At 40.4% G+C, this 19,572-nt stretch overlaps 1 protein-coding gene across 1 annotated transcript; it reads left to right on the forward strand.

Annotated features, from left to right (window-relative positions):
- The first annotated feature begins 313 nt into the window (after window positions 1-313).
- On the forward strand, window positions 314-18,167 carry LOC112229683 (alpha-N-acetylgalactosaminide alpha-2,6-sialyltransferase 1-like). Its single transcript, XM_024395640.2, has 9 exons — window positions 314-470; window positions 1,361-1,574; window positions 1,782-1,947; window positions 8,868-9,027; window positions 10,133-10,271; window positions 10,980-11,083; window positions 11,302-11,385; window positions 15,231-15,330; window positions 15,644-18,167. The coding sequence occupies exons 1-9, from the start codon at window positions 367-369 to the stop codon at window positions 15,854-15,856; spliced, it is 1,284 nt and encodes a 427-aa protein (XP_024251408.1). The 5' UTR covers window positions 314-366; the 3' UTR covers window positions 15,857-18,167.
- The last annotated feature ends 1,405 nt before the right edge of the window (window positions 18,168-19,572 follow it).

Genomic DNA, 19,572 nt, shown 5'->3' on the forward strand with positions numbered 1-19,572 from the left:
ATAAGTTTCTCAAATCAAAGTGAAATTGTTAAAAAAGTGTCTGCACACTTCTGTAACATGGCATTTACCTTAAAAATAGAATTATGTTGAAAAAGGGAACTTGTCCTTTAATTCAAAGGTTCTTTATCGGGCAAGAGTTCTCCATGGACCTTAAGCACTGAGGAAGAACCATTTATGAACCTTTATTTCTGTCTTTGTTGGCTGGCACAAATGTGAAACCAGGCACGTGCCCAAAAGGGGCAGGAGTGAGGTATGAAAAAAACAAGTCAGCGCATCCCACCATGACCATACACTTCTTAAGAAGATGATTATAGTCTCTGTCTCAACTGTACTTAGGCAGATCCTCTCTCAATCTCTATCTTGAACATGAGAGCCCAATTCCGGGGAGTTCTCACCTTGGCGCTCATGGTCGCCGTGTGCGCATTGCTCTATGTGCTCCTGTATGGACAAATCTCTGATCATAGCATCGGGTATGTATTCTGCACCAAAAAATAGCAATATATCTGACTTGTTTAGCTCGTCAACGGACGGTATTTAGCCTTTAAGATTACACATTGTGGGGGACATTCACAACAAGGATAAAAACTCACAAGTAAAACTCAAACTCAATCATATTTTTTTCTTGTTCCAATTGTTGTATTTGATGCCTATTTGAGGCATTTGACCACATAAATATAAATGAAAATTAGTTAATTACAGTGCACATATTACTGTGTAATTGAGTATATTCATTCTTACACTAATTGCACAGTACAGCAGTAACCATTACCCTGCAGTGTACTTAGTGTAAAAATTATTGATTACAATACTTGTTAAACTGTACTTGCATTAATACTTACATATTAATAATGACATGTAATAATGGATAATAATTATTACTGTTTGATTTGATCATAATGTCCCAAAAAAGAGGTGAAATGATGAAGGGAAACTGATGTTTTCTGATACTTTCAAAATACATTTGTAGCCCAACATTTTTCTCTATGGTTTTATCTGAAAAAATATATATTTTATAAACATTGAAGTGCTAGTAAAATATTGTCATTATTGTGTGTATGGATCCTATCGTTCCGTTGATAGAATTACATGACATCAGTGCATGTCTAAGTGAAAATTCGACCTCAGTGGAAGTTAGGATTTACCTCTGAAGGCTGTTAAAATTGGCCAGCTAAAGGGACATTTTACCACTTTTTGACATCATATTCATAATTTCTTCGCACCATAACAGTGTTTCAATGTAACCTATAAATCTGAATCTAAAATTGTATAACTGAAAAAACAAAGATGTTCTGTACTCAAAAAGATAAGAAGAAAATATAATGAGAAAACCCCCTATGATGTCATCTTTTATATTGTTTAGCTATTTTCAAAAACTACAACTAGCTCCTCGGGGAGGGCGTCTCTGCGAAACGAATTGTCCTTGTAAAAATACAACAGGAGATGTTTTTACGGCTGGATCCGGGTCTGCACACAAGGAGACCCCCATGCTCCGGCTGCAAAAAAAGGACTTCAAGCAATATCCCATCTGGGCTTCTGAGGATGTTTATGTCCGGGACAAGCAAAAGAGGCAGATGGTAAGCCTGTGTGTTTTAGAGTAGACCGTCACTGGTCAAGGATATGCAAATCATTCACAAATATCTTAGATAAACTGTGTGTGTGTGTGTGTGTGTGTGTGTGTGTATGTGTGTGTGTGTGTGTGTGTGTGTGTGTGTGTGTGTGTGTGTGTGTGTGTGTGTGTGTGTGTGTGTGTGTGTGTGTGTGTGTGTGTGCGTGTGTGCCAGACCTGTCCCCAGTCTCTGAGGAACTCCCAGAACACAGGCTTCAAGCAGGCCTTTATACCAGACATCCAGATGTACCTCCACGGAGAACTACTCAACGTGTCAGAGTGGAACAGACTAGCCTACTTCAATAACCCCTTTGGCTTTATGGACTACACTAACTACACAGGTGTGTGTGTCCAGGAGTAGAACTATCATTTGTCAGGCAGCTCAGCTCATAGAGCCAACTCCCTCTCTAGCTGTGTAGACTTTTGAATACGAGATATAATGACACCTACTTTCATTATTTACAGTGCCTTTGACTTTATTGACTTTATAATTTTCAGACCCCTTGACTTTTTCCTCATTTTGTTACGTTACAGCTTTAATCTAAAATGGATTAAATAAATAAATACATTTAAATAAAATGTTTTAAAAACTGAAATACCTTATTTACATAAGTATTCAGACCCTTTGCTATGACACTCGATATTGAGCTCAGGGGTGCATCCTCTTTCCATTGATCATCCTTGAGATGTTTCCGCAACTTTATTGGAGTCCACCTGTGGTCAATTCAATTGATTGGACATGATTTGGAAAGGCACATAACTGTCTACAGTTGAAGTTGGAAGTTTACATACACTTAGGTTGGAGTCATTAAAACTTGTTTTTCAACCACTCCACAAATTTCTTGTTAACAAACTATAGTTTTGGCAAGTCGGTTAGGACATCTACTTTGTGCATGACACAAGTAACTATTCCAACAACTGTTTACAGACAGATTATTTCACTTATAATTCACTGTATCACAATTCCAGTGGGTCAAATGTTCACATACACAAAGTTAACTGTGACTTTAAACAGCTTGGAAAATTCCAGAAGATTATGCCATGGCTTTAGAAGCTTCTGATAGGCTAATTGACATAATGTGAGTCAATTGGAGGTGTACCTGTGGATGTATTTCAAGGCCTACCTTCAAACTCAGTGCCTCTTTGCTTGACATCAAGGGAAAATTAAAAGAAATCAGCCAAAACCTCAGAAAAAAATTCCAGACCTCCACAAGTCTTGTTCATTATTGGTAGAATTTCCAAACGGCTGAAGGTACCACATTCATCTGTACAAACAATAGTACGCAAGTATAAACACCATGGGACCACGCAGCTGTCATACCGCTCAGGAAGGAGACGCATTCTGTCTCCTAGAGAGGAACGTACTTTAGTGCGAAAAGTGCAAATCAATCACAGAACAACAGCAAAGGACCTTGTGAAGATGCTGGAGAAAACAGGTACAAAAGTATCTATATCCACAGTCAAATGAGCCCTATATCAACATAACCTGAAAGGCCGCTCAGCAAGGAAGACGCCACTGCTCCAAAACCGCCATAAAAAAAGCCAGACTACAGTTTGCAACTGCACATGGGTACAAAGATCGTACTTTTTGGAGAAATGTCCTCTGATCTGATGAAACAAAAATAGAACTGTTTGGCCAAAATGACCATTGTTATGTTTGGAGGAATAAGGGGGAGGCTTGCAAGCCGAAGAACAACATCCCAACCATTACGCACGGGGGTGGCAGCATCATGTTTTGGGGGTGCTTTGCTTCAGGAGGGACTGGTCTACTTCACAAAATAGATGGCATCATGAGGCAGGAAAATTATGTGGATATATTGAAGCAACATCTCAAGACATCAGCCAGGAAGTGAATTGAGTGTCTGTAAACTTCTGACCCCCTTGGAATGTGATGAAAGAAAAAAAATCTGAAATAAATCATTCCTCTCTACTATTATTCTGACATTTCACATTCTTAAAATAAAGTGGTGATCCTAACTGACCTAAAACAGGGAATTGTTACTAGGATTAAATGTCAGGAATTGTGAAAAACTGAGTTTAAATGTATTTGGCTAAGGTGTATGTAAACTTCCGACATCAACTATACATAAGGTCCCAAAATTGACAGTGCATGTCAGAGCAAAAACCAAGCCGTGAGGTCGAAGGAATTTTCCGTGGAGGTCTGAGACAGGATTGTGTCGAGGCGCAGATCTGGGGAAGAGTACCAAAACATTTCTACAGCATTGAAGGTCCCCAAGAACACAGTGGCCTCCATCATTCTTAAATGGAAGAAGTTTGGAACCAGCAAGACTCTTCATAGAGCTGGCCGCCCGGCCAAACTGAGCAATCGGGGGAGAAAGGCCTTGGTCAGGGAGGTGACCAAGAACTTGATGGTCCCTATGACAGAGCTCTAGAGTTTATCTGTGGAGATGGGAGAACCTTCCAGAAGGACAACCATCTCTGCAGCACTCCACCAATCAGGCCTTTGTGGTAAAGTGGCCAGACGGAAGCCACTCCTCAATGAAAGGAACCTGCTTGGAGTTAGCCAAAAGGCACCTAAAGACTCTGATCATGGGAAACAAGATTCTCTGGTCTGATGAAACCAAGATTGAACTCTTTGGCCTGAATGCCAAGCGTCTGGAGGAAACCTGGCACCATCCCTACGGTGAAGCATGGTGGTTCCAGCATCATTCTGTGAGGAGGTTTTTCAGAAGCAGGGACTGGGAGAATAGTCAGGATCGACGGAAAGATAAACGGAGCAAAGTACAGAGAGATCCATGATGAAAACCTGCTCCAGGGTGCTCAAGACCTCAGACTGGGGCACAGATTCACCTTTCAACAGGACAACGTCCCTAAGCACACAGCAAAGCAATGCAGGAGTGGCTTTGGGACTGGGAGGAACTCCCCAAATTCAGGTGCGCCAAGCTTGTAGCGTCATACCTAAGACTCGAGGCTGTAATCGCTGCCAAATGTGCTTCAACAAAGTACTAAGTGAAGGGTCTAAATACTTATGTAAGTGTGATATTTCTGTTTTTATTTTTAAAAATGTATTAGCAAACATTTCTAAAAACCTGTTGTTGCTCTGTCATTATGGGGTATTGTGTGTAGATTTATGAGGGGAAAAAACAATTTAATACATTTTAGAATAAGGCTTTAGAATAAGGCCTTAACCTAACAAAATGTTGAAAAAGTCAAGGGGTCTGAATACTTCCCGAAGGCACTGTATCCTTTGGTACTTATCATAGCTGGCTAGATCACAAAATAATACAGTGTTAAAGAGGGCATGTCTACACTGGCTAAAGGATTGGGCTTATTACCGCCCAGTAGTAAAATTACACGTGACCGTTGAGTTACAGTAATCTCCTTTTATGCACTCTGGCCATGTGTTGGTAGTACCCAACTCGCTAAACAATCATCGGGTCACTTTTGGTTGGGTATTCAGGGCTCTGTGGTCCCTCTAACCACTCTGACATCACTGCCAATACAATGGAAAATCACACCAGAAGAAAGAAGTTCAACCTTAGATTGAAACTGAGTGGAAAACATAGGAGTTGTGGATGTTGTTTCAAAGCCTAACAGCTAAAGCCTAACAGAAGGAAATGGACAGCTTTCGAAGGGGATTTATTCATTCAAAAACACCCATACCCATATTAGAGCTTATGCATATGCGTAGGCCCAAGCTCTTGTAATCGTCTTTGAGTATGGTCAGTATTATTATTACTGGATGTACTGTTTAGCTTAATGCTATTCTTCAAACATTCTATCCGTGAGTCTGGGAGACAACATATATGCCTAGGCGATGTTGTTGGTTGGTTCGTTCATTGATTGTGCAGGGCGACTTACAGAGTTACCCTACAATTACAGTGAATTTGTATTTGATTTGGAATGGCCTAATACTAGGGCATTATCTTTAGTGACAGAATATCTCACCACCTTGCATTTCCATCTCCCTTCTCCTTCATTCCTTTCTCGAGTGCGCAAAGACAGGGACTGTCAACAGTGTAATGAAATATGTTTTGTTGTGAAAACATGTTACTATTGATGTTCCCAAACAGATTTCACTTGGTTCCCAAATTAAAATCTGGGTAGCTGCAGGAACAGGGTTGGAAAGCCCATGGCATACAGAGTTTTGGCAGAATATCACCTTTCACGCACAGAGAGGCAACATTGCCCCTCAAACAGTTGTTGATGTGTGGAGTGAAATAACCATAGTAGCCTGCTGTGCACTAGTGAAAAGAGAACCTGTGAATAAGTGCCTCCATTTGCTATTCCAGTGCATATGGACATGGGTGCAACTTTCACTGGGGACAGGGGGGGCGTTCTGAAATTGCATTCTTGTCCCCCCCCAGTTTTCAGGACCATGTGGATGCCTCCGAGCAGACGGCCTGGCTGCTTGGCGTGTTAATCCGACTGGGTAAAAATATTATAATAACTAAAAACACAAATATTATGTCCCTCCCACATCTAAAACCAAAGATGCACCCTTGCATGTGGATGGCATGTATTTTTTCCCTTGCCAGTGTTCCTGTCCATTTAATAATGGGACATTCTAAATAAAAAACTCATTTTACATATTAGTAAAGATAAAATTGAGAATATTCTGATGGTGGAAAAATATGACCACTTGATGAGAGAACAGTGTGTGCACCCTGAGGCAAGGAACAAAGCTTTTTTTTTGAGACATTCTCAAATGCTCATTAGCCTAAAGTTACATCATGCAGCCCATTAACACTATCGTTCAAAAGTTTGCGGTCACTTAGAAATGTCCATGTTTTTGAAAGAATAGCACATTTTTCGGCCATTAAAATAACATCAAATTGATCAGTGTAGACATTGTTAATGTTGTAAATGAAGCCGGAAACGGCTGCTTTTTTAAAATGGAATATCCTCATAGGTGTACAGAGGCCCATTATCAGCAACCATCAATCCTGTGTTCCAATGGTACGTTGTGTTAGCAAATCCAAGTTGATCATTTTAAAAGGCTAACTGATCATTAGAAAACTATTTTGCAATTATGTTAGCACAGCTGAAAACAGCCTACACCAGTCTCAACATCAACAGTAAAGAGGCGACTCCGGGATGCTGGCCTTCTAGGCAGAGTTGTACGAGATCTTCAGTTTCTTGGCAATTTCTCGCATGGAATAGCCTTCATTTCTCTGAACAAAATAGACAGATGAGTTTCAGAAGAAAGTGCTTTGTTTTCTGGCCATCAGCTGCTTGCTTGTACAGTATTTATGGAGGCCTGTCCACGCTGAACTGTTTATGTCAATTAAATGTAAATTACCGTGAGACCGGCAGTCTTTCGCATGACAATAACCGGATGATAAAATACAGCCACAGCCCTAGGTGTGCAGCCTCAGGATTATGACATAAAGATAGAAACAGCAAGACGGAGAATGGAAAAAGCAAGTGGCATATGCATTTGATTGCCCAAAGGAAGTCCTTTGCTTAAAGCTGCTATATGTAACTTTTGGGGTGAACCCCACCAAAAACACATAGAGTTGTGAGTTATAAATCTGTCATTCTTATTAAAAGCAAGTCTAAGAAGTGGTAGATCTCTTCTAAGTTTCCATTTCTATAGTTCATTTCTTAAGTTACATGTTTGCTACTTTCAGTTTTGTACAGTGGCACGTATTCATGGATGCCAAGGGAAGTCAGGCTGCCCCAAACAATTGACAAAATAAAGAAAGAAAAAACTGAGTGAGCTCAACTGTGAACGGTCCTGCCGCACCAAAAAAAACATTATAAAAGGAAGCCAGTTTGGATTTGGCTTCCCTCCAATCACATCAAATTGAGAGCAATATGTAGCTAGACTAAGACTAATGTTAACTAGCTAACGTTGCCCATGAAAGGAAGGTAGGGTAGCGAGCAAGCATTTTAGCCAGGTAGGCTAGAACAAAAAGGAATAAAAGTGTGTCCTGTATGTTTCGTCAACATGAAAGAGAGGAGGATGGCATTGGTGTTTCTCCACAAGTAGGGTGAGTCAACAACTTTTTTCTACTTCACGAACACAGAAATTAAAAACATGGACAGCCACATCATATTTAGCTTATGTGGATAGGACTAAATCCTTTTGGGGATCTTTTAATTGTCTCTGTATTAGACCAAGCATAAGTGATTTGATGATGTTGAAATACTGAATTTGAAACGGTGCTGAAATAGTGGAGTTAGCTCCTGTTTTTATTTAGACTTGGTTCTAAATCAATAGTTGTTTAATAGTCCAGAAATGTCAGAAACATTAACTTGCTTGACCGTGCTGTAGGTTATATAACTGTTTGTTACATGCAATATGTTTTGTGGACTTCACCAGACAGATGTTGTTCTCTAGTTTTGTAATGAAACAAAGGTGTGGTTGAATTTATTCTTATTTAATTTATTGTCTCAGCCTTAGGTCTATATATCACGGTGGCATGGCATATGAACTAACAGGTTATAGAGCAAAGAACGCAATTATTATTAACACAGGTTGTAATATGGCATTTTCTTCCTGGCTTGGCTTCACCAGTGATTTTACCAGCACACCGTTGAGTACACCAGCGTACACCATATTCAAACAGCTGAAAATACAGTATTTTTTCTTATGGAAAATATATTTCACAGCGGATTAGATGGTAGAATGATTCTCTATACCATAGTTTCTTGTTTTGTCACACAAACTGAAATTAGGCAAACTATTAGAATTTTAGCAACCAGGAAATGGTTGAGCGATTTCTGCATATTGCACTTTTAAAGGGACACTGCAATGAAAAATGGGAAATAAAACTATTGGCTATGGTTTCCCTTCATGTTCTGGTCATTTATTCAACCTTCTGTGCTTGTTTCTATTATCCAAGTGACTTTTGCGCATTTTAACATTTGAGCAATGTTTGACACATTTGGAATCTCTACCCTATAGGCCCTTTTGGTCAATGTCATAGTGCCTTGTATGCATGCTGGACCAGTTTGACTGGATGTTTTAACTCCATGTATCTTGGAAACTCCAGAAGCGTCATGAGACCGTTCAGATCAAGTTAACTTCATTCTAAAACTGAATAAAACTGTCTTGTCTCGGCTGTTGTATCTGTACCGGGCTTGAACGGATTTTTACTGCAGCCTATGCAACGTAAAGTGTCAGAGTTTATTTTCATCAACGAGCCAATGGTTTATTTACTGTTTCTACTGGTATGTAGATCTTCTTGACCTTTATTATTAAGACATTGTGAATGGAGTGGTTACAAAGTATTTCCAACGTGCCCCTTTATTGAATCCCCAAAAAATAGGTTTTGGATCTGTGTGTTTACAGAGATAAAGGCAGTGGTGGATCTGATTCCCAAGCCCAGAGAGCCCCTGCTCTTGCCACGGGGAAACCCTGGGTGTATACGCTGTGCTGTGGTGGCAACAGGAGGAATACTCAACGGCTCTAGGATGGGCAAGGAGATAGATGCTCACGACTATGTGTTCCGGTCAGTGGGGCCATTGTGGTCTGTGTGTGTGTGGTGTGTGTGTCTCTGTGTGTGTTGCTGTGAGTGAATGCATCAGCACATTGCAATGTACAGTAGAAACAAAATGCACCAATCAGGAAGGATAAAAAGCTAAGCTAATTAAAACAAACATGTTGATATTAACGTTTCAGCTATAACCTATTTTTGGTTCTGGATCATGACTTTGTGTTTGAAGTCAGGAGATAGACTCCCATGAGAATAAAACAGGTTGTGAGTTTAACTGCTGGCCGTACTCCTGGCAAGCACTGGAGGTGTTCATCACAGTAGGGCTTTAGTCCCAGCAGGGTGAATTACTATAACACCAACAGGATAGTCCATATAACTTTATTTTCTCCAGTATGTTCGCTACATCAAATATTTGTTGTACATTGTTTTATTAAGGTAGGGTTACCGTATGTTTGGAATGGGATTTATTCAGCAACACACACACATAGACATACAGAATAACACACATACATCTCAAGCGTTTAGTTTACAATATTGCTATCTGGACGTTCTCACTCTCTCCGCCCTGGATCCACCATTTTCTTTTATCTGGCAGGGTCCATTTGTGTCAGGGAGGGAAGGGATATGAGACACACACCTTTTAAGTGCATTGTGGGATTGGCTGGGATGCTGATGGGGACTGACTGCCTAGAAATGTCTGATTGCTTAGCTTGAAGCATTGTGGGTGAATGAAAGGACAGATGTAAACTTTTCAGGGGCAGAATGGTCGCCATGTTAGCTGGGCTGCTCCACTGGTTCACCTGGTCTGACTTTGTAAAGGTTATTAAAGGATTTCGGACAGTGGAGCCTGTGTAAATAGGGCTGAATGAACGACTATGAGCTCATACATAGATTAGTAGGTTGAATCGCATTAGAATGATACAGACACAGTCAGAATCTGATATTGCCAATTAGGATTAGACATGTTACAATATAGACAACACAACTGTTATGTGTGCAACATACTTACCAGTTATCATGATCGTGTCAATGTAATGGAGGTGGTCAACATTTGCGTGATGAGTGATGACAAACCTTGCCTTTCTCTTCCTGTTTCTGTCCCTGTTCCTGTCTCTGTCAGGATGAATGGTGCCGTAACCAAGGGTTACGAGGAGGATGTAGGCAACAGAACCTCGGTCTACGTTCACACCGCCCACTCCATCACCCAGTCTCTTCTCATATTCAAGAAATACGGCTACAACAGTGCACCGCATGACAAGGTAGGTAACTGAAGTGCTGCTGCTGTACTGACACGGGACTACAGTGACTTTTTAAAGGTTCATGACTGAGATGGTATTAAGTTCTCACTGTAATGGAGACATTTAAGATCAATAAAGTTCATATTTTCAGTTTAGAGTGCAACACAATGTTAAGCATATTTCTATGTTTTCCCTTTCTGTTTTACACGTGATTTCCAGTGTTCTGTTTGTGACACTGGGTGCAGCTTGATGGTCACTAGACTTGAAGCTGAATGTTATGGATTGTTCTCTTATCTGTTGATAGCAATTGACGCCAGACTGGAGGACCAAGTTCAAGGACCAAGGACATACTGATTTATTCACTGTTGGTTTGTCTTCTGTGGAAGAACACAGTGTGGTTCTGTAGCAGATGACAAAGTCCCTGCCTTTTGTTTTGACTTCCTACAAGCCTGTCGGGCTGGTGTTTACAGAACAGTTGTCTGCTGATTAGGATATAAGGGTCTTCTCAGAGAAGGCCAGTTAGACATTTTCTCTACTTCTCTGGTGTAGGTGTCTCCCTGTTGTAACTTGTAATAAACCGGATTGATTTTTTTTATTGATTTAATCTGCGACTGCTCTGCTCTTTAGGTCACATGGAAATTCCTATTACACTCACACACACTCACGCACCCACACGTAGGCATGCACACACACATACTGCTGAGTGCTGAGTGTGCCTGTTCTGTGTAGGGTATAAAGTATGTGCTGATTCCAGAGGGGCTGAGGGATTTCCAGTGGCTAAAGGGTCTATTGGGGAGGACAACTGTCTCTGATGGACCCTACAGGAACAGACGGTAAGCCTGTGACGTGGTCTCACACACTGACACTCTTTGCTCTCACAACTATCTATTGGTCCATTGTGCCAGGCAAGCTCAGCTAAAGTCATTTTTAGATTTAAAATAGTTTTTGAACCCAGTTCTGACGCACGCACGCACACACACACACACACACACACACACACACACACACACAAACACACTGCTCAGTGTTGTGTTTGCTGTCTTATCTGCAGACCGTGGATGCAATACTCAGGAGAGTTTGATGAGAACCGCTTCTATGTTCTTCACCCTGACTTCCTCAGATACGCCCGTAACAGGTATAACAAACAGCGTCCAATAACAGTTGTATGAAAGGAGAGAAGGCTAGCCCTCTGCTTGAGGAGGATGCAATAGGTCCTAGTGTAGCCTAGGTACCAGTCTGTTTCAGCTCTCTTGCCAACTCCATATGGACTTGTCTTCTCTAGCAATGACACGGTGTATAAGGAGTGAAATGGTAGCCAAACAGACTAGTACCCAGACTAGTCCTAGTGGCCTTCAACACACATACGGTTAAGGAATTGCCAGCTACTTTGTGGCATATTCAATGTGGTCAATTCTGGCTCTGTTGATAGGGCACGGTGCTAGCAATCCCATGATTGTGTGTTCAATTCTCACTGGGACCACACATGTGAAACTGTATGCACGCATTACTCTAAATTGCTATGGATAAAAGTGTCTGCTTAATGGCTTAAATTATTTTTAAGGAGACACACAACATAGAAATTACTAGTATAGTAATGGCGCCAAGTCAGCTACAGTGCCTTCAGAAAGTATTCACATCCCTTGACTTTCTCCACATTTTGTTGTGTTACAGCCTGAATTTAACATTTATTCCATTTAGATTTGTTTTGTCACTGGCCTACACACAATACTCCATAATGTCAAAGTGGAATTATGCTTTTTGAAAATTTTCCGAATTAAGAATGAAAAGCTGAAATGTCTTGAGTCAATGAGTATTCAACCCCTTTGTTATGGCATGCCTAAATAAGTTCATGAGTAAAAATTTGCTCAACAAGTCACATAATAATGGACTCTGTGTGCCTTAATAGTGCTTAGCATGATTTTTGAATGACAACCTCATTTCTATATTCCACACATACAATTATCTGTAAGGTCCCTCAGTTGAGCAGTGCATTTCAAACACATATTCTATCACAAAGAGCAGGGAGGATTTCCAATGCCTCGCAATGTGACTTGAAAATGGTTGTCTAGCGATAATCAGCATCCAATTTGACAGGGCTTGACATTTTTTGGAAAATAGTTATGGGAAAATATTGTACAATCCAGGTGTGCAAAGCTCTTAGAGACTTACCCAGAAAGAGTCACAGCTGTAAATCGCTGCTAAAGGTGATTCCAATATGTACTGACTAAGGGGTGTGAATACTTATGCAAATTAGATATTTCTGTATTTCATTTTCAATACATTTGCTAAAATTTCTAAAAACATGTTTTCACTTTTTCATGGTTTATAGGTGATAATTATTTTTTTAATCCATTTTGAATTCAGGCTGTAACACAACAAAATGTGGAATAAGTCAAAGGGCGTGAATACTTTCTGAAGGCGGTGTAGGTAGAACCACGTGATCACATAGTGCATGCAGTGCAGTACAGCACTCGCTTCTATGTTACAGTTGAAGTCGGACGTTTACATACACCTTAGCCAAATACATTTAAACTCAGTTTTTCACAATTCCTGACATTTAATCCTCTTAAAAATTTCCTGTCTTAGGTCAATTAGGATCATCACTTTATTTTAAAAATGTGACATGTCTGAATAATAGTAAAGAGAATGATTTATTTCAGATTTTATTTCTTTCATCACATTCCCAGTGGGTCAGAAGTTTACATACACTCAATTAGTATTTGGTAGCATTGCCTTTCAATTGTTTAACTTGGGATAAACGTTTCAGGTAGACTTCCACAAGCTTCCCACAATAAGTTGGGTCAATTTTAACCCATTCCTCCTGACAGAGCAGGTGTAACTGAGTCAGGTTGTAGGCCTCCTTGCTCGCACACACTTTTTCAGTTCTGCCCTCAAATTCTCTATAGGATTGAGGTCAGGGCTTTGTGATGGCCACTCCAACTGACTGATGCCTGACCGATGTCTTGACATGTTGCTTCAATATATCCACATCATTTTCCATCCTCATGTTGCCATCTATTTTGTAAAGTGCACCAGTCCCTCCTGCAGCAAAGCACCCCCACAACATGATGCTGCCACCCTCATGCTTTACGGTTGGGATGATGTTCTTTGGCTTGCAAGCCTCCCCCTTTTCCTCCAAACATAACAATGGTCATTATGGCCAAACAGTTCTATTTTGTTTCATCAGATCAGCGGACATTTCTCCAAAAAGTACTATATTTGCCCCCATGTGCAGTTGCAAACCGTAGTCTGGCTATTTTATGGCGGTTTTGGAGCAGTGGCTTCTTCCTTGCTGTCGATATAGGACTCGTTTTACTGTGGATATAGATACTTTTGTACCTCTTTCCTCCAGCATCTTCACAAGGTCCTTTGCTGTTGTTCTGGGATTGATTTGCACATTTCGAACCAAAAAATGTTCATCTCTAGGAGACAGAACGCGTCTCCTTCCTGAGCGTTATGATGGCTGCGTGGTGTTTATACTTGCGTACTATTATTTGTACAGATGACCGTTGTACCTTCAGGCGTTTGACCTTCAGACTTGTGGAAATCTTGGCTGATTTCTTTTGAGTTTTCCAAGATGTCAAGCAAAGAGGCACCGAGTTTGAAGGTAGGCCTTAAAATGCATCCACAGGTACACCTCCAATTGACTCAAAAATGTCAGTTAGCCTATCAGAAGCTTCTAAAGCCATGACATAATTTTCTGGAAATCAAATCAAATCAAATTTATTTATATAGCCCTTCGTACATCAGCTGATATCTCAAAGTGCTGTACAGAAACCCAGCCTAAAACCCCAAACAGCAAGCAATGCAGGTGTAGAAGCACGGTGGCTAGGAAAAACTCCCTAGAAAGGCCAAAACCTAGGAAGAAACCTAGAGAGGAACCAGGCTATGTGGGGTGGCCAGTCCTCTTCTGGCTGTGCCGGGTGGAGATTATAACAGAATATGGCCAAGATGTTCAAATGTTCATAAATGACCAGCATGGTCGTATAATAATAAGGCAGAACAGTTGAAACTGGAGCAGCAGCACGGTCAGGTGGACTGGGGACAGCAAGGAGTCATCATGTCAGGTAGTCCTGGGGCATGGTCCTAGGGCTCAGGTCAGTTGAAACTGGAGCAGCAGCACGGCCAGGTGGACTGGGGACAGCAAGGAGTCATCATGTCAGGTAGTCCTGGGGCATGGTCCTAGGGCTCAGGTCCTCCGAGAGAGAGAGAGAAAGAGAGAATTAGAGAAGGCACACCTATATTCACACAGGACACCGAATAGGACAGGAGATGTACTCCAGATATAACAAACTGACCCTAGCCCCCCGACACATAAACTACTGCAGCATAAATACTGGAGGCTGAGACAGGAGGGGTCAGGAGACACTGTGGCCCCATCTGAGGACACCCCCGGACAGGGCCAAACAGGAAGGATATAACCCCACCCACTCTGCCAAAGCACAGCCCCCACACCACTAGAGGGATATCTTCAACCACCAACTTACCATCCTGAGACAAGGCCGAGTATAGCCCACAAAGATCTCCGCCATGGCACAACCCAAGGGGGGGCGCCAACCCAGACAGGATGACCACAACAGTGAATCAACCCACTTAGGTGACGCACCCCCTCCAGGGACGGCATGAGAGAGCCCCAGTAAGCCAGTGACTCAGCCCCTGTAATAGGGTTAGAGGCAGAGAATACCAGTGGAAAGAGGGGAACCGGCCACCAGAAATGTCCAAGCTGTTTAAAGGCATAGTCAACTTAGTGTATGTAAACTTCCGACCCACTGGAATTGTGATACAGTGAATTATAAGTGAAATAATAATAAATAAAACATGCACAAAGTAGATGTCCTTACCGACTTGCCAAAACTATAGTTTTTGTGGAGTGGTTGAAAAATTTGTTTTAATGACTCCAACCTAAGGTTATGTAAACTTCCTACTTCAACTGTACTTCTGAAATGAAACTGTGTGTGTATCTGTGCTCCTCATTCGTAGGTTCATGTGGTCCCAGGCGCTGAAGGGTTCTTATTGGGCTATATGCAGACCTACTAACGGAGCATTCACACTCTTCCTGGCCCTGCACACCTGTGATGTGGTTAGTCTGCACCACACACACACACACACACACACACACACACACACACATACACACACACACACACACAATTTCAATTTAGAAGTATCTTAGAAGCGAGTGCTGTGCTGCACTACATCTACTGAATGTAATTACGTTGTTGTACATCGCTGACTTGGCACCATGACTATGCTGAAACAGACCATTGAGTTATTTGATGGTCTTATAATGCTCTTTATTGAAAATGGGGCTCTAGTTTAAAGTAGTGCACAACAGTGTAAGAGGAACATGGTAGCATCTGAGATCATCTCTCTCTCCTTCTGCCCTGTCTCAGGTGGATGCGTATGGATTCATCACTGAGGACCACAGTAAATATCCTAACTACTATGCTGAGAGACACTCTAAAACCAGAGTCATCTTCTACGCTAATCACGACTACAACCTAGAGATCAAGACCTGGAAGAAACTACATGACACCAAGATCATCAGGCTTTATCAGAGACAGGAGAGCCCAGAGAGAAAGACAGGAAAGCCAACAGAACCATAAAACCCTGTCTGACTGCAGAGATGAGCAAAGATACATTGACATGTCATGTATCTTGTTACAAAATAAACTAAAGACCAATGCATTTATATCAGAATAAACAACAAAATACTGGCGCCAAGAAATGTATTTAATTCAAAAGCATGTATTATCCATCCCATGCCATCAGGGGCAACAGTGAAAGCTGTTACCTTCAAGTAGGTTTAAGTTTTTCTCGGGCGTTGTGGACGGGGATGGCGAATAGGTATCTGCCTCAGGTGCCAAAGGTAGCACGCTCGAATCCAGCAAGCCTATCCCAAACCTTCACTCTTACCTTAACCATTTGGAGTTCATGCCTAACCTTACAATTTCAGAGTTAATGCCTAAACTTAATTCTAACACTTACAATTAAAAGTTAATGCCTAAACTTAACCATAAATACTTAAAAATTTGACTTTTGCAACAACTTTCAAATTTGACGTTTGAGAAACATGGACGAATGTTTATTTCTGACTTGAGACTGCGAGAGCTAGTTGACAAATAGCCAATAATACTGGTGCCAAGTAATGTATTTAATTAAAATACATGTAAAATACATTTGCAAGTAGCCCCTTTCTATATGGTTTGTGTTAACATTGCTTTAAAGTAATTTGTCAACATATTGTGACGTGGAATCTACATGGAAAATACATTGGATTTGGAAAAAGTAATCAACTGTTGTTTTGAGGGTGAAATTTCAACCATTGGGTTATGTCTTCGTGGTAACCACATTTCAACCATTGGGTTATGTCTTCGTGGTAACCACATTTCAACCATTGGGTTATGTCTTCATGGTAACCACATTTCAACCATTGGGTTATGTCTTCGTGGTAACCACATTTCAACCATTGGGTTATGTCTTCGTGGTAACCACATTTCAACCATTGGGTTATGTCTTCATGGTAACCACATTTCAACCATTGGGTTATGTCTTCATGGTAACCAAATTTCAACATACACAAACCTTGTATAAAATATATTGAATGTGTACCTTTAACCCTCATGGGAATTGGCCTATATGGATAGGGCTAATGTACAGTAAATGCTTCTTACAGAAGTAAATGCTTCTTTGATCAATTATTAATTGAGAGACAAGCTGGCATTAAAGCCAAACTAAGTTAGTGGCACAGATGGAACTTTCGAAGCAGAAGATAAATCTCCTTCAAATGTTGATATTTGATATTTGCGTTGACAATCAAAGGATTCAATAGCACTTTTGAAATACAATAAATAGCCTATTAAGTTTTTGTTAAGTTAACAAATTATATGTCAAATTCACATTTGCAAGTCAACCTAAAATAAATGTTAATGAATGCAATTAAACGATATAATCTCAACTGCAATCCAGGTCATTTGGTTGTGCTATTAGATGAAGCACAGAGATAACACATTAATATGTTGTATGAATAAACCAAATATCTGACATTGTATTCACATTTGAACACTGCTGTGCTTTTAAATGGTTGAAAGCGCAGTGATAGAGATTTAGGTGACTTAGCCAAAAATTTAACATTGTTTTTCCATTTGAAATTGGTTGTGCTTTTAGATGGTTGAAAGCACATTGGAAACTCAATTAACTTTTCGCTGTCTTTTTGAGCGGGTGAATATAGTTTGTAATCTCATTGATCAATGTCTCAGCCAAATATTACCAAATTATCCATTTTGAAATTACGTGTTGTGCCCTTTGGGAAATGTCACGTTTGAGGGATGCACACGAATGCTCACAGCTAATAAACTAAATGCTGATATCGGGACCTTGACAAATTTAGCAGTGAGTATGTGAACACCATGAAAACACACAAGACTGATGGCTATGGCTATGCTCAACAAGTATATTATTATTCTGGCTTTATCTAGTTTTATTTGTGATATTTTACCTTGCCTCACTGGCTTGCTAACTTCCTAGGTAATCAATCCTCCGATGACATCTGTGATGTTGTAGACGATAGCCACCGAGGGAAAGATAGTTTCAAGTTGGAACTTTGACAGATTTTCACTCTTTCAGACCTCAATAGCTTTCAAACCACTTGAGCCACAGACTCCTAATAAGTGTCATGATGTTGGAAAAATTGTGCACAACATTGCTCAGGTTTTATTTTCACGATTTGGACATTAATTCACTTTCCAAAGCTAATAAACGTGTGGAAATATGAGCAGCATTTTGTATTCCAAGTTGAACTAGCTAGGGAGCATAAACAAAGTACAAACTTCTTTACATTCAAATTTCCATAGCTCCTTGGTCATGTGACCTACTTGACTCAAACAAGGTTCAGAATGTTCACTGACTACCCTTCTATATTGCACACCCTTTGGTTTGTCCATTTTCATCTCACACATTTTTACATTATTTTTTCAAAATTTCAAATTTCAATAGCTCCTTGGTCATGTGACCTACTGACTTCAAACAAGGTTCAGAATGTACACTCAGTGGGCCTACACACTGCACACCCTTTAGTTTGTTCATTTTCATCTTACTCGATTTTACATTCATTTTTCAAAGTGAAAAACTTCAATCACTCCTTGGTCATGTGACCTACTGGACTCAAACAAACTTCAGAATGTCCACAGACTAGCCTTATATATTGCACACTCTTGTTTGTGTACGGTAAAATCAAGCAGTGTAACATACATTTTTCATAGTTTTACATTTCAATAGCTCCTTGGTCATGTCAATTACACACCTAAGAAGCATGCAGTGGATATACATCCATATTGCATAACCTCTTGTCATGTATCTTCTATATTGTTGTACATTAATATTAGTTTGACAATTAGGGGGTTCAGTCCAGTGTTGTGTTTACCCTTTTCTTTCATATTTATTGATAATAATTGGTAGTCCTGAGTACTTATTTTCCCTGTTTTTTATTTTGCCACAGTATTTAACAGCGGTACACAATAGGAGAGGGACAGATAATATTTCCTTTCGTCGTTAATATCAACCATAAAGGAAAAGGGCAAAGTACTGTACAAGAGTCATGCTATTAATTGTCCAAAGCAGGGATGGAGAGTGAGCTAGTGAGGTAGGCTGCAGTGGGTTTGCTGGGCAATACATATACTGAACATGTAACCACAATAATGGTGGCCATAAAATCAATGAATAAAAATTGAATATTGACAAATTAAACAGAAATTGTAGACCTTTAATCTTTTCCAACATGTCATCAGACACTTTACTTCAAATAAGTACAGAACATTTCACCGTGTTAACTCTCTCTTTATCAATGGTTGATGTACATGTCAGAGCCTCTTCAGTGTGGATGGGGTATAGCAGACATTAACCCTGGTTGATGTACATGTCAGAGCCTCTTCAGTGTGGATGGGGTATAGCATACATTTTCAACAACAAAGACAGCACTTCCAGTTTGTGTTCTTCACTCTGTTGAACTCTTGTCTTCATTCCGAGGCACAGCACATGGAACCACTGTTGGCATGCAAAACATTCAATCTAAAACAAAACAAAGCATAACACATTATAAATAATATCACATTTCAATGCAGTATGACAAATTAGCCATACATTGTGTTATATTATAAATTGTCTTACATGTTTTGACTGTTGTCAAAAGATTCTAAACATGTTAAATAAAATTGCTAACTGTGGAAGGACCACCAGAGGGCAGGCTTGGCTCACGGATAGTGGCCCAACAAGGCATGGGAGACAAGGTAACCAGAGGCAATTAAGCACAGCTGACGGTACTAAT

The sequence above is a fragment of the Oncorhynchus tshawytscha genome, linkage group LG31 (genome assembly GCF_018296145.1).
Source record: "Oncorhynchus tshawytscha isolate Ot180627B linkage group LG31, Otsh_v2.0, whole genome shotgun sequence".
NCBI lineage: Eukaryota > Metazoa > Chordata > Actinopteri > Salmoniformes > Salmonidae > Oncorhynchus > Oncorhynchus tshawytscha.